The sequence below is a fragment of the Polypterus senegalus genome, chromosome 6 (assembly GCF_016835505.1).
Source record: "Polypterus senegalus isolate Bchr_013 chromosome 6, ASM1683550v1, whole genome shotgun sequence".
Classification (NCBI taxonomy): Eukaryota; Metazoa; Chordata; class Cladistia; order Polypteriformes; family Polypteridae; genus Polypterus; species Polypterus senegalus.
Genome location: NC_053159.1, coordinates 72,005,676 through 72,027,951, shown reverse-complemented (window position 1 = coordinate 72,027,951; position 22,276 = coordinate 72,005,676). Strand labels below are relative to the sequence as shown.

General features: G+C 38.0%; 1 protein-coding gene across 3 annotated transcripts in view; it reads left to right on the top strand.

Annotated features, from left to right (window-relative positions):
- Positions 1–21,185, top strand: part of atg9a (ATG9 autophagy related 9 homolog A (S. cerevisiae)) — a 60,859-nt gene extending 39,674 nt beyond the window's left edge. For 2 of the 3 annotated variants that reach the window (XM_039756327.1, XM_039756328.1), the window contains exons 10-16: positions 5,204–5,383; positions 6,187–6,423; positions 7,115–7,353; positions 10,925–11,042; positions 11,671–11,878; positions 15,148–15,293; positions 16,840–21,185. In XM_039756327.1, coding sequence (XP_039612261.1) covers positions 5,204–5,383; positions 6,187–6,423; positions 7,115–7,353; positions 10,925–11,042; positions 11,671–11,878; positions 15,148–15,293; positions 16,840–16,848 — 1,137 coding nt within the window. In that variant the 3' untranslated portion in view covers positions 16,849–21,185. Of the gene's footprint in view, positions 1–5,203; positions 5,384–6,186; positions 6,424–7,114; positions 7,354–10,924; positions 11,049–11,670; positions 11,879–15,147; positions 15,294–16,839 lie in introns of those variants that run through there. The other variant, XM_039756329.1, reaches the window with a different exon arrangement.
- Positions 21,186–22,276: the final 1,091 nt, after the last annotated feature.

The following is a 22,276-nucleotide window of genomic DNA, read 5'->3' as shown; positions in this document are numbered from 1 at the left end:
GGCCTCATGTGGTGAGAGTATGCAGGCAGTTCCTGGAGGATGAAGGAATTGATACCATTGACTGGCCACCACACTTTCCTGACCTAAATCCAATAGAACACCTCTGGGACATTATGCTTTGGTCCATCCAATGCCACCAGGTTGCACCTCAGACTGTCCAGGAGCTCAGTGATGCCCTGGTCCAGATCTGGGAGGAGATCCCCCACAACACCATCTGTCATCTCATTAGAAGCATGCACCGATGTTGTCAGGCATGTATACAAGAACACAGGGGCCATACAAAGTGCTGCGTACAATTTTGAGTTGCTGCAATTAAATTTTGGCAAAATGGACTAGCCTGCCACATAATTTTTTTACTCTGATTTTTGGGGCGTCTTTAAATTCAGGGCTCTGTAGGTTGATCATTTTCATTTCCATCAAACGATGTGGCATCCTTTCGTTCCTAACACATTACCCAGTCTATATCAGTATAGATATTCAGGAGGATTTCTTTTTCCCATCTAGATCTGATGTGTTTTCAAAGTGTTCCTTTAATTTTTTTGAGCAGTTTATATATATATATATATATAGCGAAATCCCAGCGCTTTGCAGCAATGAAATACCCCTTTTAAATTTTTATTAAGTAGAAAAGAAAACCTTTTTAAACTGAGGGAAAATATACCAATAACTATTTGTTAAGGATCTGTTTGTATAACATTTTGTCAGTTCAGCACTCCGGTTGTAATATGACCAAGCTGTGCGAGCTTACCCTTGAGAATGCAATGTATAGTTGTCCAGGAGAAAAGCAATCTTGCCTCAGATCAATGGCAACCTTTTGTAGGGTCTGTCCCCGAGACTTATTAATTGTCATCGCGATGCAGAGCCTTACTGGAAATTGGAGGCATTTGAATTGAAATGGGAGATCAGAGGGTATAACGGGGTTGCGAGGAATACATTGAGTGTGTAGAAACTCTAGAGACAGCGTGTGTATTAAGTTGTGGATTTTTCTGTGAGTATTTGTTGGCAGTATGATGAAGTTGCTTCCGCAAGACCGCGTTAGCTGTGGAGCTCAGCTTAGAACGAAATGAAGTGAATGGGAGGGGAGATGATGATGTGACTCCCCCACCCGCCTTAACTGTCAATCCCTCCACAAACACAGTCTCTCGGATTGTGATCTCCACAGCTTTATTTAATGATAGCTCAGACCTGGCACTTAAAAGTTTCTCTCGCACTTTTGCTGAGTTTGAGCCAAACATTATTCTATCCCGGACGATCTCAACTCTCCTTTATATAAATCAGTAAAGGAGAGAGGACTAAACGCTAAGGAAAAAGAACGGCAAGACCGCGTCCGGTGCGGAGCTCAGCTCGGAGCGAAATGAGGTGAATGGGAGGGGAGATGATGACGTGACTCCCCCACCCGCCTTAACTATCAGTCCCTCCACAAACACAGTCTCTCGGAATTTGCATAAGCACAGTCCTTCACCAGTAATTTTAACTTAGTTACTAAGTGATCTAAACTCTCGTTTATACCCTGAGTCCTCTCATTAAACTTGTATCTCGCGAATATCATATTGGTCATGGGCATGACAAACGCTAGGGGAAGCTTGTCTATGAATTTAATGTAAACTTTAGGTTTACACCGTGCTTTGTTTCCGAAGTAGCTGCACTCATGAATATGCTTGTATGCGTCACTCACTTCATATTCTTTTCCTACCTTCTCAATTGTGTAATGCATTTTTTGAACAGGTTTGATTCATGGAAGTGATCACTCGTACTGCGTTTGGTCAGTTCACGTGAGCTGCTCTCTTGTGTGATGTTGCGATGTCCACGGCTTTATTTAATGTTAGCTAAGACCCAGCACTTAAAAGTTTCTTGCTACAGCAATTTTAACTCCGTTACAAAGTGATCCAAAGTCTCATTTATACCTCGTGTCTTCTCATTAAATTTGTATCTCGCGAATATGGTATTTGTCATAGGCATGACAAACGGCAGCGAGAGTGTGTCTATAAACTTAATTTAAACTTACGGTTTACACCGTGCTTTGTTTCCGCCGTAGCTGCACTTATGAATATGCTTGTATGTGTTTTTTCTTCAGCTCTTCACAGTCAGTTCACGTGATTACGTGGGAGGCATGATGGTGCGACACGCAACTCCGCCTTCCACGGCCATCGAGCTGCAGTCTATTACAGTATATGGATAAAAATAGGTTCCAGTTATGACCATTACGCTTAGAATTTCGAAATGAAACCTGCCCAACTTTTGTAAGTAAGCTTTAAGGAATGAGGCTCCCAAATTTCAGCCTTCTACCTACACGGGAAGTTGGAGAATTAGTAGTGAGTGAGTGAGTCAGTCAGTGAGGGCTTTGCCTTTTATTAGTATAGATTCATCCACAGACAAATCGCAGCCAGGCTGATAAAATTGTTTATATGTTGGTTCCACAATGTCAGACAGGAGCTGAACTTTATACATGGGGTTATAGCCTGGCTCACCCCTTGGGATTTGCTTCTGGTTATCACAGAAGTGAATAAAACTTTGCAGCAGCACGTACCTATCACGCGGCATAACCTGTCCAAAGCCACCAGGGGACAAAGTAAGTTTGGACCAATGCTCCCTGAAGTTATATCGCCAGTCTAGTCCCATCTCCATTTGTAATGCCACAAAGCCCTTCATCTCGTCTTTTGTTGTGAGTTTCCGCTTTGAAAAATAAAAATGCGGTGCAAGTGCAGCCTGCAATTTTAAAAAATTGCTCTGCATACCTGCTTGTCTCGTCTGACAGTAGCTGAAAAGCAGCATCAAAAGAGAGCAGCCTGAAGTAGTCCAGTGGCTGGTAATCTGTTGTAAAGTCCGGTAGCCAGTTTAGCTCCCACAGATCAATGTCTCAGTATTCCTCCCACGTGAACCTTGTTGTAGGTGCATTGACTGTGCGAATGCGCTCCGCTGGGGCAGCATTAGCTGGTGTCCGGTCAGCTGACGCCGACTCCTTACTCTCCTGGTTACTGTGAACAAAATCAGATTCTGAAAAATCAGCGTCCGACTCAGCGGTAATGCACAAAACATTGTCTGTTGAGTATTTTCTTTTCTGCACTTGCCTTGCTCCATGCCATCTTGCCTTTGTTTACATTTCGTAACTCATGCACACACAAAAATTAGATGCCGAGTCAATGAGTCTAATATTCCTCCAAGCAGAAAGGGAATGTGTGTGATGTAACAGTGAGTTTTTGTTGCCATTAACAGCTGATTGTCACCATCTACTCCTGGATGTCAACTTTTGTCAACATGCACCCTCAACCCCTCCTGTCGACAAAAGTTGACATCCGCCCTAAAAGAGTTAACTTGGTGGGCCTCTCTCTAATGTTCCCACACCAGCACACAACAATGTAGAGTATAGCACAAGCCATCACTGAGTTGTACAACATGTAAAGAATGTCCTTACTGTCTTAAAGGAGCACAGTCTTCTGCATTGCACTTTCGTTTATAATTCCTCTGTGTTACAAGGCCAATTCAGCTTGTCATTGATATGGACCCCCAAGTACTTTTAGCAGCGCACAACCTCCACATGCACTTCCTGAATAGTGACCAGGCATAGAGATTCTTTTGTGGGGCTCATTTTCTTTTACTGATGTTAAGCTGCAGTCAGTTTCTTCTGCACCAAGAGACCAAGTTCTATATCAGACTCTTATACTCTGTCTCATCCCCCATATCAGTACACACTGTTAGTGCAGAACCATCATAATTTCTGCAAGTGACGTGACCCAGTGTTTTGTTTTATAGTCGGAGGTGTACAGGGTACAAAGAAAAGGAGATGGGTCAGAGGCACTAATATCTAGTATACATTCTACATGTCCTATGTCAGTAGAATCTAAGAATAATGCATATGGTTTCTGACATTTTGGTCATCAAAAACTTGAAAGAGGTACCTCACCAGAACATTGTTTCATGATTTGTAATCATTTATGCCACTTCTGAGTGGCTAATACTACTACTTGTTTCAACTAATGTCCTTAATCATTGGATTTTATGTCTAGTGTAGAATTAATGTTTTTCTTGCCTGCAGCCATTTTGGAGTTGAACACTAAGAACGCCTGCATAGCTGAATGTTTCTGCATGTAAAGACAGGAGTTCCCAACCCCCATCACTATGACCGCTATCAGTTACATTTCACTGAAGCCCATAACCATGACTCAGCTGCTGGTTGAATATGCTGTTTTGTTTTCTGTACATTTGACCTGCTTTGGTCCTTTCTTGCTTCTTGCTGAACGTAACCAGCAGTGGTTGAGGCAGCACAATAAGCTCTGTCATAGGTAAGGAGCTGAAGAGAGATAAAACCTGCTCTTTGTACTTCTGCCATCTTAAGTATGTATCCCGGGTGTACCATCATAGGGAATACAGCTGCTGGGGTGGAGGGTAAGTGATGCTTTTACTGAGCCCTCAGCAAAGACCATAAGGTCAACATTCCTTAAATTCATGTGGTTCATTTTGTGTTTTGTGACTTAAAATATAGCTTCTCTATCATATTAAGAAGTCTGAAATGGTTTTGTCAAAAATAAGTAATAAGGCATTATGCCTTTTTACTGATATTTCCATTTACTGACATTTTCAGCCTAAGTCTCATCATGTGTGTCCACTGTACTCAGAAAGGAACTAAGAGCACAACAGTCTATTTTTGAGAACACAGTGCTCAGTAGAACAAAGCCACGTTATCTCATTCATATATATATATATAATTTTTTCTCCGCCGTTTGTACATCGTAACTGGAACAGTTGCTGCTGGAGCTCATTCAGCAGTAACACCAAGGATAGAGAAACCTTCGACAGAGGTGCTTTTGAATCAGAAGCCTTCTGCATTCTGACCATTCTCCTTTAGCCATGATTGGCAGCTGCTACCTTGTGTTTTCAAAACGTTTTCATATAGACAGCCGATGTTTCACTTGGAAACCAAAACACAGTAAAAGAGTGAAGGGAATGAGAGCAGACAGCCACCACAATTGTTTTTGTCAACTTTACAGTTGTTAGTTAAATCCACTATTGTTATACTGTGTCAATCATTCCTCTCAGAAGACTTAGATCATTCATATGTTGCCCTGCTCAAAACTTTGTTGTTTTTGTAGGAAATATTTTTTTGTGAATTACTGTTCTTAATTTCATCACAGTTCGGCTTAGTTAGGTTTAAATAACGGTGGAAGAGCATGATATTTATATTTCACTCTCAATTTTTCTGCTGCAGGTATTCATCTTGGAGGAGCTCCTTAGCCCAGTTATCACACCTTTCATTCTCATCTTTTGCCTGCGTCGAAAATCCCTTGAGATCATCGACTTCTTCCGTAATTTCACTGTGGAAGTTGTAGGGGTCGGTGACACCTGTTCCTTTGCACAGATGGATGTTCGTCAGCATGGTCACCCTGCGGTAATCTCATTATTCATCTATGTTGTAACAGCACCCAAAGACCAAACATGAAGCATTAATTTTACTTTTGTATCATGTACACTGATAATTCTGTTACAGGAATATTGGCAAGCGTGAGACTTCAGAGATTGCTTGGTAAACATGTTTAGAGGGATGGTACAAAATGACCGTATTTTAGAGCTGTCTTAAACGTACTCTTTCCGGCAGACATTTTTTTACATTATTGAAATGAAAAAAAAAAGTGAAGTTAATATTTTAAAGGTCTGTGTCCCAAGGCTGTAAACTTACTGAAGAATATTTAAGTTATAAAGATCTGTTCATTGATGAGTGATATTATAATCTTGTTTTAAAAGAAATTAGCTTCTGAAAAAATGAAATGTGTTGGTGACTTCACATTTTAGAAGCAGAAATGGTTAAGTGTTTGTGTAATATTTAAATGAAGCCTAGATTGTTTTCAGCCTTATTGTGACCTTAACAAGTGGTATAGTGTGCTTAATATAATAATATAGGCCGTGTTTGATACTGAAATTCAGAATAATTTGCTAATTTACAAAATATCTTTGCAGCTAGTTTAGAGTGATTTAATGACGGACATCATTGTAATGATAAATCGCCAGATAATATGTGAAGTTCAGGTATGTAATGCTTGCTTTATTGAGCTTCACTGCAGAACTGTGAGGCTTCTCTGATGGACTTGCTAAAATATTAAATTTTTCTGTAAACTTTTTAATATTAATTTGTTTAATATTAGGTGAATTTTAGAAATTTTTACTTGTTTGTTAAATGTACATTCTGATTTGTAGTGGATGTCAGCAGGAAAAACAGAAGCATCCATATACCAGCAGGCAGAAGATGGAAAAACAGAACTTTCCCTTATGCATTTTGCTATCACCAACCCTCGCTGGCAGCCCCCTCGTGAGAGCACACATTTTATCAGTCAACTGAAGGAAAAAGTTCAAAGAGAAGCGGCAAATTGCCAACAAGGCATGGCTGAGAAGCACCTTTTTAGTTCTATTCAGTCCATTCAATCAGAGTCTGAGGTAACTTAAATTGTCTTTTTTCTTATATATGGGAAAGGAGTTTTAAGTTGTCTGCAGTCTTGGAACAATATTATATAATTTTATATCTGGTAATTTAGTCCATTTTAGAAAGGGTCACATATTGATTGAAACTACATATACTATAGATCTAGCTAATATGTTCTAAAATATTAATAGGCTTACTTTCATACCATGTTGCTTGTCTTTTTTGCCCCTTCTTAGTTTCACTCTTTATTCAAGAATACACAATAGAGCCTTGAGTATCTAATGACTGGTAAATTGTGGCTTTGAATAGAAAGAGCCTTGAACTTTACAGTGACTTAAAATAACTGTGCTACATTCTCGTGCTACTCTGTTAGCCTTAAATACCAGAAACTATTAAAATAACTGGAATTTGGCCTATTTAAAATATGTTACTTATATAAGTTCAGTGCGGACAAAGTCCACTGCTGTGAAGGATCCTAGTACATTAACACAAATAATGAGGATTGCCTTACATTGCATTTTCTTTTAATATTGCCATTATCTCTTTGAATTTTAAAAAATGTCTCTAAATGTGTGTCCATCATAGATTATTCTTTAGAGATAAATCTGTGATGTCCTAGCGAACCATTGTGAACATTAACAGTATCGGTCTAGTTCTTAATGCTAATGTTTGTTACCAGTGACATGTGTCTTTTCTTTTCTTCAGCCACACAGTTTAATTGCCAACCTATTGGTAGGACCTCCTTCACTGACCTCATTCCAGTATGCTCAGGAAGGACATGGTGCTCACCATTCTTCACACATTGGCAGTAGTGATGTAGCTTCTGCACTTCGGTCACTTTCTCCACTCAGTACCAGCCAGCACCTCCGTGGGAGCTTCTCCTCCACATTGGCTAAAGGAGAGGGGACACCACTGATTGCAGCCAGAGGGTTGGCTGGATCAACGTAAGATTTTTGCCATCTTCTTATGTTTTTATGTAAGAATTTGTGTTGGAGACTTAATTTTCAAGCGGGTGGCACGGTGGTGCAGTGGGTAGCTCTGCTGCCTCGCAGTTAGGAGACCCGGGTTTGCTTCCCGGGTCCTCCTTGCATGGAGTTTGCATGTTCACCCCATGTCTGCTTGGGTTTCCTCCAGGTACTCAGATTTCCTCCCACAGTCCAAAGACATGCAGGTTAGGTGCATTGGCGATCCTAAATTGTCCCCAGTGTGTGCTTGGGGGGTGTGTGGGTGCCCTGTGGTGGGTTGGCACCTTGTCCGGAGTTTTTTTTCCTGCCTTGCACCCTGTGTTAGCTGGGATTGGCTCCAGAAGACCCCAGTGACCCTGTAGTTCGGATATAACAGGTTGAATAATGGATGGATGGATGGGACTTAATTTAAGCATTAAAAAAATGGAAGGGGATGGAGGTAGGCAGCTCTAGTGTAGGATTTATTTTATTTTATTTTTTTTGGTCCTAGTATGTGTGAAATGTTGCAAGTCTAAAATATTTCAAGTGCTAACATTGTCAAGTGACCGTATGTTTAATATGATGCCTAATAAACTACGTTTACATTTGCAGTCAGGCAGCATGAATATTTAAGGCATAAGGCAGTTGCTGCTGACATTCTAGAAATGGATCCCATCAGACTTTAGAAGGTGAAGGTGCAACTTAAGAGTTGAATGATTTAAAAATTTTAGACCAGCTTCCCTTTATTGGTTGTATACTGGCTTTTTTTTTTTTAAACGATGTAAAGTTGATCTGAAAATCATATATTTGAAATATAGCCAACGCAGTAACAGTGGTCAGCATTGCTGCTTTATGGATTCAGCATCCGAAGTTTGAATTTTACATCTGGTTAGGTTAATAACTTCCTGTTTATGACGTTAGTCTGCCTCCAGCCCAGTATGTAGGCGCTCCAACCTGCAGGAAAAAAACCTGGGGTCTTGAAACCTGAAAAATCGACCATAAAATCAGACCCCGACTTTTGCGCCCATTAAAAAATGCGGCACTTATCTATTTATTTGTTTATATTTATATCATCTTGCCTCCTCCAATCTCGTATCAGTTTCTCAGACGCATTGAATTTTGTTGCAGCAGCGCAGTTACCATTTTCTTTCGCTACTTCAATGACGTTTAATTTAAAACCAGCTTCATATTTTCTTCTGATTGAACACTCCATTGAACATAAGGGATGTTCTTACGATAAAGGTGTATGAGGGTGTGAGCTCCAAAAAACACTAAACAGTGCAAACGTTACTTTAGAATAGTTTGGGTATTACCATGTGGTCACGTAGGCACAGTAGAGAGAGAGGTTAGGAGCACAAGCTGATACAGCGCATTGCCGCACAAACATAGAAAAAAAGGCAGTTTGCTCTGTGGTTACTGTTTTTCAGGTGGGTGTTATCATAATCCCTTGTACCAATAGCGTCAGTTTTCCTCATCCGACTTATACGACCGATATTATAAAATACCAAAAATTATACTGTAAAATCAAGACCCGACTTATCTACGAGTATATACAGTATTATCAGTATCAGTAGTTAAATGTGTATATTCTAGTGCTGCATGGTGTTTGCCAGTGCTGACCTAATGGATTATACAGTTGTCAGAGAGAGAAAATAATGGGATCCAGAGGTTTATAAAAATCATTCAAATCAAAAATAATTAAAATGGTTCATTCACTTTATTTGATATTAATGCATTAAAATTGTATGTTGTGTTTTGTGGAACTTGTACTGCACTTGGTCCATAAGATGGATATATAATTTTCTTTATCACTTTATTTACCTTCTCCCATTTTTGACTATGTAAATAAATATAATGGCATATATGGTTGAACTATTTTATGTATAGAAGTTATAATAAAATATCTAACATCTTATTGTGCTTTAACAAATGCTTTAAAACCCTTATTATAACACAATTTTCTGTATTGTTAGAAAAGCACTTGACTACAGCTCTAAATAACCACCGTGGGAAAATTCTCCTACATCAGTTGCATTACCTAGCTTTTATATTAAAATTTCAAACGTGCTTAATTTTGTCAAGCAACAAAAAAAAAATCAATCTAATTTACTAGCTAATGGTTTTTGTTGGAAAAGAAGCAATACCATACCAAGGTGGTACAATATACTAACAGTCAGTAGTGTCTGTGTCATAAGTAATTCACTTTAGATTCAAAGAGGCTGACATATTTTGACAATACTTTTCTAATATCTGATACATTTTGTCCATAATTTTGGCCTGAATGTTAAATGTAACTTTTGAAGGGATTGTAAGTGATGTTGATGGGATGGACACATACTCTTCATCACTTCTTTGCTGCCGATCACTAAAGCTAGTGGCATGTTACATGACTTCCAAGTTAGAGAAGATGTCAAACTTGATGACTTTAGTTGCTGATCACATCACCTGGGGCTGTCGGATTACATGATTAGAAGTCACAGGGGATGACCAATTAGATGACTCTGAAGACTTCCCAGCATAGTTTGGTAACGTCAAAGTATACAAGCTAACCTCTTTTGTGACGGCCTGTAACATACTGCCTGACAGGACTGGTACTCTGTACAAATGCTTTACAGGTACGGCAAGTTCAGCTGAATTCCTGCCCTCAATTTTTTTTTTTTTTTTTTTTAAAAGGTGATGTTGTCGCATGTTAAACATGACACATTAGGCAGATAAGGCTCTCTTCTGGTTGTGAGGCTCAAAACACCTACATTTCTTTATTTCTCATAGCTGCATTATATGTATTGTACTGCCAACTGAGCACTAATTGGTTCTTGGCTGTTGTGCACACACATACACACACCACTTACCCCTGCAACTTAAGACAAAATCAGACATTTTGGAGTGAGTTGCTGGGTATGTTAGATTACAAGACCGAAGGTCAGAGGATCCGCCAGCAACTCGCTGAGATTATGTAATTGATGTCTGCGATTGAAAATTGCTGGAAAAGTTGTATAATGTAAGAGGAAGTGGGTATTTGTTCATAGATTAAAGGAAGACTGGCATAAAAGAAGGCTCTTGCATCGCTAAATGTACAAGGCAAAATAGTTGTGTAAAAACAAATGATGGATTTATTTCATCAGTATGTTAAAGTAAAGACTGGTTTCTGTCATAGCCAATCCCAATGATTAATGACGCTATCTGCATGGCTCCCAGAGGCACCTACGTATTTAAGGTTTATCTTTGTGAAAATCCATTTCAGTAGGGTTATTTTTTTATTTTTTATTTTTTTTAACCACTAATCTGGCACTATTGACTGGATCAAAGTTTGCTTCTGAGCACAAGGCCTATGTTTGCAACACAGTGCATGTCATGAAGCCTCATAGTACAAGCACCTTGACCATTTGTGGTGAACAAAAGAATTACTGAGGCTTTTGTTTTTAATCATTTAACTTTTGAAAGATTTCCATATGTTGACCCTATCTATAAGAATGGCATACAAATTATTATTCTGAATGTAGATTCATTTTAAATTCTGTTACATTAGAACTTCTGTTTGTGGTGACTCCTCTACCCCTTTGTTTTATTGCAGGACAGACACGAGGACAGCCAGCTCCGGCAGCAGTGCATGGGAGGGCCAGCTTACAAGTATGGTTTTGTCAGAATATGCATCAAATGAAATGAGCATTCATGCAGTCTACATGCATGAGGTATAGTAATTCAGTCTTGGGTAGAGAAAGTTTATTTTGTGAAGTGCTGGTTAAGTAGGAAACCGATTTCTGTTAACTTTGTTTGCCCTACTGTGGCAGCAGCATGTTAGGGGCTCCAGAGACTCCATTTCAAAACCTGGCTGTAGCATTTCTTTATCTACCCAGAGTGCATGTGGGTTTATCTTTGGGTACCTCAGTTTTCCTGCCTCATGCAAAAGACATGTATGTTAGGTGAAAATGGGAGACTCTGATTTGGCTTGTTATGGGTGAGCGCTTGATTGTTCTTTATAGTGAACTGCCATTTCAGTTCAGTTGGTTTTTGTTTTGTGCTCGATATTTCCAATGTAATCTTTGGCCTTCTTACAAAGCTTTGGGGGTTGAAAATGGACGGACAGATGTTTTCTTATGCCTTTTACATGTATTTTCCGTTAGACGTTTAGGTCATGATGTACTGATACAAGCATTTTCTTTTTACAGCAAATTGTGCGCATTTAAAAGTATATAATAGTTTTGGCATTCAGTTACAATGGTTGTCACTACAGTGTTAACATAATGGAGAAATGGATATTTTTTTTGTTTTCTTGGATTTACTGTAACGTTTTAACGTCACACATGCTTATGTCCATAGCTACACAAGCAGCAAGTGAGGACAGAGCCTGCACGGCATGTATGGCACCGTCAGGATAGTGATGACAGCAGTGAGAGTGCCCCAGAAGATTCTGAAGCCAACCGCACCCTTCCCCGCTCAGCTACCTTTCCCTTCCCTGGTGCCTTATCAAGGCAAGATGGCTCCACAGCACCTATGGTCGGTCAACGGCGCCACGGGAGCACCCCAGGTATTGCTGAAAAGCGCTTAACATTTTCATTACTGTTCTATCATATTCATGAGAGAAATTGATTGCCTTCCTTGCAGTGTATGTATTGCTGCACTTGAAGTTTTCAAATATTATTGATAAAAGCAAATATCACAGAGAAGGACAGTTCTCCTTCCATAAACAAACTAATTAAGGTTAATACTATAATAAAAAAAAAATAATTTTAGAGATGTTTTGGCAGTATAGCCTCCATCAGGTGTGTGACTGAAAAGGGAAAAAAACAGGTTACAAATATAGAAGGAGAAGGAAGAAAATGAGGAGTAGAAGATAAAAGTAGGTGCAAAAGCAACACTTTGAGAGGATATTAAGAAAGAGATTAAAGGGTTATGGTCTTTTTCTTTTAATTTCATCTTTGAAATCCTGTCAAAGAACACAGTCAGGGGCGGGCACTACAAGGGATGTGAAACATTCTACAGTAGACTTTATGTAAATAGCAAGAAATAGAATGAATATGATTTTTGGACTGCCAGTTTCATCATTTAATAGTATATTTTTCAGAGAAACCAGATGCAGTTGCATTGTTGATGACATATTTTCAAGTGACACAGCAGCCCCTGATGCAACACAAAGTGACCAGCAGTTAATGTTCCTCTGCTTCATGAAATGAGCTGCATTCTGGCTGACAGAAGATCATTATGGATGGGTTAGAAAAAGAGCTTCTGTGGAAGGAATATTCTCTTAAAGTGGAAAAAATGTGTTTAATGACGTAAATTACAGAGTGTTAAGATGGAAAGGCCAATTGTAGAACATTTCACAACCCTTTGTCATAGCCTCACTCATCTCTTTGGGTTTCGAAGAAAAGTCACTCTTTATCAGGCTTTGATCACACATTTCTTTAGAGCTAAACGGCAGATTAATTTTTTTATTTCTTCCTACATCTTCTCTAATTGCGTCTCTTTACAATACTTTTTATCTTCAATTTTTTTTCCATTGCATTTTTGTTCCTCTTTCTCCACTGATATGTAACCTGTTGGTTTTTTTTTTCCAGCCACACACCTGTACTGTGCAGTTTGTCTAACCTTTATTTTTTTCAGTGTTCTTTACCTTTTTTGTTTCGCTTATAGTCTTAGCAATTGGCTGCTTATGAATATTAATTTAAAAACATTTCTTCTCCTAAAGAGAGAATGAATATATTCAGAAATCATAAAATCTTAAATAGGAAAGCAGTTCACTTAGATACACTTTTCAAGCATTAAAATAAAATTTGTTTCCTCAGTTTCTTAGACACTTGTTACTATTACTTCATAGGAGAATTTAAGTTATACACTTTTTATTTGGAAAGGTTTCTTGTCACATTATTGCTGCAGTTTCATACAAAAAATACAAAAATAATCTTCCATTAAGCAGAGGAATGAATCGAATAATAAGATTTTAGTGATCGTTCATTCTATTGATATCTGTGCAGCCGGTGCTGAACATTTAGGATAAATTATAATGAAATGTTAATAAATATATACAGAAACAAGCAAACAACAAAATGACATAGGAAATGGCTAACTATTTATAAAATTGAGAAATTGTTGGGCGGTTATCAGATATGGTAGGTATAAATATCGTTCATGTTATGGCATAGTATGAAATGACCTTTAGTGGACTGATTTTGATTGAAATTTCTTGTATGCCATGCAGTTTGAATGTGACATGCATTAGAATGTAATTCTGCATATGACAATAAATAGCACTGGAAAACAAAGATTTTGCTCCTGGGGTTAAAACAAGTGTTGCACAGTAAATTCAACATGCTGATTCCAAATCATGACACAGGGTTTGCATAACATGTCCACACCTTAGGCGATACACACTCGTTTGATTGTTGCCTGATAGTTTGCCATACGTCCTGTTGCATGATGGTGCGATAACCACCACTAACATCTGTAGACACACTAGCCCCGTATATTCCCAGAAGCATTGCTGCAGCAGTGTCTGGAAATAGTTGGGCACCTCAGTCAGCTGATCGCTGCCCAAACGATATAGTGAGAGGGACTGAGGGCACTTGTGGAGCTTGCAAGATTTTGTGGGCAGGTGTTTCTGTTTTAAACTTTAAAATGAACAGGTGTAGCTGCATTGACTATACTGACAATTTTTGTTACATTTGTGGTAAATAGTCTTGAATCGGTACTAAAATTTTGACTTTGGTATAGATACAAGCTTTTGGACCTCAGTACTGGTAACAAAATGGCTCTGAAACAAAAACCTACCTCTCTTACACCAGCCTCGGTGCTGTGCCATGCCATTGTAATGCTCTACGAATCATCTACACATGAAGTCTCGATTGCATCTAGGCAGTAAAGGGGTTCCCCCATGAAGTCTCCAGTCACGTTGAAGCAATAAGGGTGGGGATCCTCTGTGAAGTTATGATTGCCTCAAAGCATGTGGATTCATTTCATGAAGACTATGAAACATTTTACCACAACTACAAGTGTCAATGGGGATTGAGAGGAAGTCTGATGTTTACTCCTGGTACCAAAATTTCTGAAATTCTGGTACCGTACTGATTTAAAATGGGTTTTTCTGCATTTTTCCAGTACCGGTATACTGTGCAACCCTAGTGCTGAACATTTTCTGCTTTATTAGTGCAAATGGTGGGCACCTGTTGTCTGCTGCAAAGTGTGTTATTCTGGGCTTATGTAATGGTCGAGTGGGGAAAACAAAAAATCATCACTCAAACTGCATTTTTTTCACCAAATTTGGCTGATGTACTGATGAACAGAGAGAGAGATTCCATCAAAATAGTTCTGTTATGGAAACGAGATATCAAGGCTACTATAAACCGAGCATGGCTACCGCTGATTTCTCCAACAGGCAACTACGACCACTGACATGCACAAAAGTGAGTGCGTAAAGCACTTATGAACAGTATTATGTTGAGCATAAAGGTGAATCTTTTGAAACATTTTCATATTATGACATTTTCTTGTTTTATTATAAATACATCAGTGTGGCATCACACAGTTGTGGAGCAGAAACTAGTTTTGCATTTTGTACAAATAAAATTTTTGCATACATGTTTAACTTAAGATCCTGATGTGATGGACAAAAGTACTTAACCACACAATCAGCAATAGAGACATTGAACAGTTTAAGCATTTGGGTTTTCACATCAACTGAAATTTGATTAAAGCACTCCTGTTAAGCTAATAGACATGTTGATGAGCACAAGCAAGAATTTTTACTTTACTCTATGCACATGAAAGTAAAAAACCTATAATGCACCTGTGCTTTTTCTGCAGATGGCGCAAGTGGCACTTCTAGGCCAGGCTCCAGAATGTCACGTTTGCCAATGGGCGGTTGGGCAGAAGATGTTCAGGCAGGCAGGCACCATGATACAGTGCCTGAAGAAGGCTCTGATGATGAGCAACCTCCACAAATTCATAAGGTATATAAATCTGTGGGGCCTATCCAAACCTAAATCAAGGGATAGACACTACAATGGACTATTTAAATTAGCACTGTATGGCCTGCTAAGACGCAAGATTTGTTGGGGCATTTGCTTGCTTTGTGTTAGCCATTCTCCATTCTGTCACCTCTCTCCCTGTAGCAGCTTTTCAGTATCCTACCACAAACTTTCGCAACAGGCTATATGCACACAGTAGTGCTGACGTACTGTGAGATCTCAGCCAGTAGTCGCTTCCATTGTCCATACTGCAGTTGTGATTTTTGTTTAGTGGCAGGAATGTCAAGAGAAAAAAGTTTGTTTACAGATAGCTCTACAGTTGAATATTTTGTACCTTTATATTCAGCTTCCAGTAAATACAACAAGGTACTTAGTTTTCATACATTTTCCTCCAATGCGAAAACCTGATATAAATGGATCATCGCTATCTAAATAAGAGACAGTTAAACCCCATACCAGAGTTTGTGGCTGGTATTTTAAATAAATAAGTAATTTTTAAATTGTCTGATTGGAACAATTTCTCGGTTCCACTTTCAAGACTCGGGATTTGAGAACGGAGACCACGACAGATGGAGGATAACACATCGGGTTAGGAGTAGGACTATAAAATCCTCACAGACCATGACTGTTGTTCAGCTGCAGATTCAGCAGTAGATCCAGCAGTTGTCAACCTAGTGCTTTGAACGATAGGTGTGGGGCAGACTGACTGGCAGGATGACCCCTGACCTGTTGCTGCATCCAAAAGGTGCCATCTTTTGCCTTTACACCTGGTGCAGCTGCATTGTCCTTATATGTGATTCTCCGATGCAGAACCCTCATCCTCATCTGAGTTCACCTCTGTTATAGCACATCTTTATTTGAAAACAAATGTGTCAGATCGGGGTCAACGTGACTGAGAGAATTAAAACAAAAAAAAACCGCTAACCATACCATATATTTACACCTCACATTTTTATTGTATAATAGTAGCAATAAGAAAGGGCTCACTAATCAAAATGTTAATTCTGGGAAGCGGCAAGGCTTGAGTCTTCACACATTGTACACTTCATGTCAAAATGTTGTCGTTAGTACTAAAACATGAAAAAAGTTTCTGCTTTAGCTATGTATTCAACATTTCTTGCATTTCCTGTCATCCTGCACTTGTATTATTTAGTTTGAGGTTCCTAGTACAGGGATATGATAACATTATATTTCTGTGCTGGTTTAGTGAACTGACATCTGTTGAATGGCTTAAGTCTTTAAGGAACAAAAATGTGTAAATATCTACAGTACACATGTTTAAAAACTGAAGTCCAGTGTAAATTATAAATGAATGTAAAAGTGAAAGAATAATCCTTAACATACAGAAGTCAGTAAGTTTACTTCCATTCTTTGTTTTGTTTTTCTGCATGCAGTTTCATTCTTTAGGTTGTTACTGGAGTGCACACAACACTTTTTAATATATTGCATCCGTTACATGTGTTACATTGCATTCATGATTGTTTTGACTAACAAAGTTTAAGTAGTTTCTCCCCCTTCTTTCTTACAGATTACGTAATGAACATATTCTAGTGCTGTTCCTGGGGTCCTGCCTTCTGTAGAGTTACATGACTGTTTAATATAACAGACACAACAAAAGAATTTACTTCATCCTTTGTTTTACCCTACGTCAAGGCACTGCTGAACACTAAACTATTTCCAGAGTTTATTGGTTAAAGAAAACTGGTGAAGGCATTAAGTACAGAATATGTCATATATATATTACATTTCTAAAATGGGTGATTCAAATTTATCTTGTGCAAGGAGGATTTCTGCCTGTGTAGGTTTCATTGATGTTCATTTTGCTTGTGAACCAAATGCAAACAGTTGTTTAAACACATTGACCACTTTTTCTTTTTACTGGTAATCTTTACTAAACTAAAAACTTGGCTGAGTTTGACAGTGCAGAAGTGGGGTTACTGTCAAGTTACTAGAGAAACTGAAATTGTCATGTATGCTTTTAAATGCATTTTAGCACTGACTGTTGTAGGTCATACAATATAAACTGCAGTTGAGTGAACTGGTAACGTTGGCAGATCTTGTTTTGCTTTGACAAATCACTAATAGTTTGTGAGTGTTGGTTTGCAATCCTTTACCAATTTGGATCGTGGAGATTCAGCACTTTGCATTGGAGAAAAAAGGTGGCTATAATTCACAAGTTATTGATTGATCGAGGATCATATTACTTTAATATCACTACAGCTAAAATCGAATATTTATGTCCTCAATATTATGAAGAAGTTCTTGTTGATGAAAGTTGGAGAATGAAAACTAAAGTACTTATGAGAATGATTAAAGAAAATGCATATTTAGATTTTTCAAATATTTAAAATTTGTATAAAAGGAAAAAAATGTGTGTAAAGGAGAATTGAGTCGGATTACAGAACTACACATATGAATACTGACAGGAGAATGTTCTACAACCAATCAGTGACAATATAAACTTTTGTTCACCTTCCAGAATTAGAAAAAAAAAAGAATTATGGATATACTTGTTTTTACATTGAGCAGGTAGGGAAATTGTTCCAGGCGATGAATTTGCATATATGAATTGAGGATTAAAGATAATGAATTAATGCATTTTAAGCAGGTGTGTATTGTGGCCCACATGATGAGCCTTAAGCATTTTTCAGTTTGTTTTTACCTTAACTTTTCATAATTGGACACTACAGTCAGAGTGGGTGCTAGTAATGATGAGAGATGATACTTAATGGTGTACATTTAAATAGGCATGTTTTTGAGGAGACAAAGCAGTTTCAACTATGTAAGAATCATAAAGCACAATTTTTGAACCCAGACTAGATAAACAAGTATACAGTAAGTTTGTCTTTTAACATTGTTGCCATTACTGATTTTTTGACTGTGTACTGTTAAATATTTGGGCTTTAAAGGTTGCTGAATAGGCTACTTTTATAAAATTATTATCAAACTGTTTTCAGATTTATTTTAAGTCCATTCAGCTATTTTTATACTCTGGACATGCTAAGCTAACTGCTTTTTTCTTTTGTTTTACCTGTATCTGTGACTAGTCTTAAACTCTTACGCTGTTCTGGCCTGTTATTATCTTGTGTAATTCTTAAACAGATTGCAACTGTATTTTAATCAGAAGATGTAAATATTTGGTACACTGTATCTGCTGGTATAAATATTGTACCCCTTAGGGTATTGGGAGGCCTTCTCACTAACAATGTTAGAACTAACCGTTACATTCACAAGCATTACTATGCACAGCTCACATGTGCACATTGGAAGCATTGTGCTGGTGGCAGGGTAGAGATTGGCAGTTATTGGACACTTATTTTTATTGAATTTAATTAAGAATCACCCAAACTAGTCCTCTGTTTCATTTAGGCAAATCCAAAGAGTTGTAAACCTAAATAAATGAACTAAGGAAAAAATGCACAACTAAATACAAAGTTTAATGAGGATTGTAGACAGCATGAGGGAACTCCGGCCTCTTGTGGATCGGCTCAGCAGAGCTATGAGGCTTGTTTCTGTTGCACAGCATTTTGGTTTTGTCTGTGTTTGATTAGTACACATTAAAAATAAATATGTAGTTCTTTTTTTATGATGCATAATACTTTTTTCTTTGTGAAACAAGAAGTTGTGGAAATTGTTGCTGTTTTAAAAGTAGGAGAAGGTTGTAGTGGGTCAAATTTCAGAATTTAGAGTAATCACAACAGCAAAAGCTTTCCTGCTCAGAAATCGGTGTCATATGAGATGATTGAGATGAGTGCACACAAGTTAATATGAAGATGCAGTTGGGTGCTGTAAAATCTTAGTTACACAGTTAGGGATGTGACTGCACAAGGCACATGGAATGAGAGATGTAGCCTACAACAGCCTGTCATCATTCTCAATGACTTCATATGTCAATATGTTTGTACTGTAATAGCTCAAGAGTACTATGGGTTAAGTCCCTTTCTACCCCCCAGTGGTGCCCATTTTCCAGCATGGATAAGAAGAAATCTGACTTTTGCTTGATATACCTAAAACTGTGAAGCTGGGAACTTCTAAAGTAATTGTAAAATTTGAAATAGTTGCAGGATAATTAAATAAACCTGCTTTCACCAAAAACGGTACCAGAGCGAAAAATGCTAAAGCCTATTTAGTCAGCACCTATAGCAACACTTCCTTGATAATGGTTGGAGGACAGTCATTTAGATTACTTTTAGTTTCATTGTTGCACGGGATGAGGGTGTTTGCTTTTTTGCCATTACAGCTGAAGGGACAGAAAAACAAATAGCCGATGTAGCAAAAATCACACAACAATGATCACAACAGGCAATGTAAGTTTTTAAACTACAGATATGTAGGACTGAGAAGGACAATGAGTATGGTATGTATTATTACACAGTATTAATTCATAAAAGCTGAAAATGTAAACACTGCGACCAGTACTGTCCATTCATAATAATAGACTCATACCCAGTATTATTCCCAGTGGAAACTGAATGGAAGTAATTGTAAACTTTTTTTATTTACTGTTCTGCCCATTTATTTTACCATTTAATGGGAAGAGCTATAAGGGAACAGGGTCCAGTGAGCCCTCCAAAAACCCTTTTTACACCAAAGCTACTAGCAAGATGGCACAGCCCTTTAACACTTCCTGCTACCACTCTTCCTCTAATCAAATGGTGAGGTTACAAGTTTGACAAAAGCACAGAAGGAAAACTCACTTTCTAAAATTTGCTTTGAAGGCTGGACATGCCCTTGTGCAACTTGCTACTCTCTTCCATGCATTTGTTTAAGTAGTCAACAGTAGCAGTGCTTTTGTAATGCATACAACTATAACTTTTGAAATGTTAAATCAATAGTGCATTTCTATAAAAGATGTTATCAGGAAAGAACTGATGGAATATATTGCATTCTGATACCAAGATTTATATCTAAAATTAGTCTGATTGTTTTCAAACAGAAAAAGACCCCATCCTACATCATGCTAGATGACTAATACTTGACATATTTTCATCATGTTTCAAACATCTCACCGAATGAAGGTCTGATCTTTACCATTGTATCAAGACATTTTGGAATCGTTTAATCTCTTAAAGAGTGAGCCAGTGAAAATCTGAGTGACTTCTCAGATGAAAAGGTTATTTCTTACTTTATATACAAATCATTTATCTGATGGTGGTTTGAAGAAAATCCAGTTTATTCTGGTGAAAATATTAAGCTATCTTAATGGCCTTAATTTTCATTTTGCCATATGTCACACACATTAATGACATGGATTGGATTTTCATATAAGAACCTGCTGTTTTTGCTACATTAAAAAATGTACAGCTCTCTAGTGTCTTATTTTTAGTGTCTACAATATCTAAACGTGTTTTCTTTTAACACTCTGTTAAGTTTTAAGTGCTGTTTCCAGCCATTGGTCTACACCTGCTGCCAGTCTCATTTTGTATTGTTTTCATTTTCTTCACTGTTGGTATACTCTATAAAAATGAACTAAATAGTTAACTACTCTGTAATTTTCCTTAACTTGCTACTTCAGCCCTCCAGCCACCTTTGCTGGAGTCAAAGGGAAGGTGTTTGAGTACCACTGGGATATCTGTATCTGCAAAGGGAATAATGCCTCGTTTGTCAGTTCCTTCTTTACTGGTATAGATCACTGCCACCTTAACAGGATTTTCAAGTAACTGATTCAGATAAGCGCATGCCTGTCTGCATTTATCATGAATGTCAAATGTAAGTCATCAAGGAGTAGAAATGGAACTGCAGTACTCAGATTTTTGTTTTCATCATTTAATGAATTGTGTGCAAAACTCCTGTATTTTTTGTAGAGTTAAGAGCTTTGTATTGTACAATTTGTACATATACAGTACATATCCATTAATAAATTATTTAATTCCAGTTGTACAGTGTGAATAACTAACATATTTTGTAAATTAATACAGTGCTGCACACATGTTTCATCGTGTAGGATACTGTATTTCCACTTACAGTTGCTGCAGTTGTGTTTCTGTGACCTGCTATGTACATACAGTCATAAAAAAGTTTGGGAACCCCTCTTAATTCTTTGGATTTCTGTTTATCATTGGCTGAGCTTTCAAAGTAGCAACTTCCTTTTAATATATGATATGCCTTATGGAAACAATAGTATTGCAGCAGTGATATTAAGTTTATTGGATTAACAGAAAATATGCATTATGCATCATAACAAAATAACACAGGTTAATGAATTTGGGCACCCCAACAGAGATATTGCATCGATACTTAGTTGAGCCTCCATTTTGCAAATATAACAGCCTCTAGACGCCTCCTATAGCCTTTGATGAGCGTCTGGATTCTGGATGGAGGTATTTTTGACCATTCTTACATACAAAATCTCTCCAGTTCAGTTAAATTTGATTGCTACCGAGTATGGACAGCCTGTTTCAAATCATCCCATAGATTTTCGATGATATTCAAGTCAAGGGACTGTGACAGCCATTCCAGAACATTGTACTTCTCCCTCTGCATGAATGCCTTTGTAGATTTTGAACTGTGTTTTGGGTCATTGTCTTGTTGGAATATCCAACCCCTGTGTAACTTCAACTTTGTGACTGATGCTTGAACATTATCATGAAGAATTTGTTGATATTGGGTTGAATTCATCTGACCCTCGAGTTTAACAAGGGCCCCATTCCCTGAACTAGCCACACAGCATGATGGAACCTCCACCAAATTTGACAGTAGGTAGGTGTTTTTCTTGGAATGCGGAGTTCTTCTTCTGCCTTGCAAAGCGCTTTTTGTTATGACCAAATGACTCAATTTTTGTCTCATCAGTCCAAAGCACTTTGTTCCAAAATGAATCTGGCTTGTCTAAATAAGTATTTGCATACAACAAGCAACTCTGTTTGTGGTGTGAGTGCAGAAAGGGCTTCTTTCTCATCACCCTACCATATAGATGTTCTTTGTGCAAATTGTGCTGAATTGTAGAACGATGTACAGATACACCATCT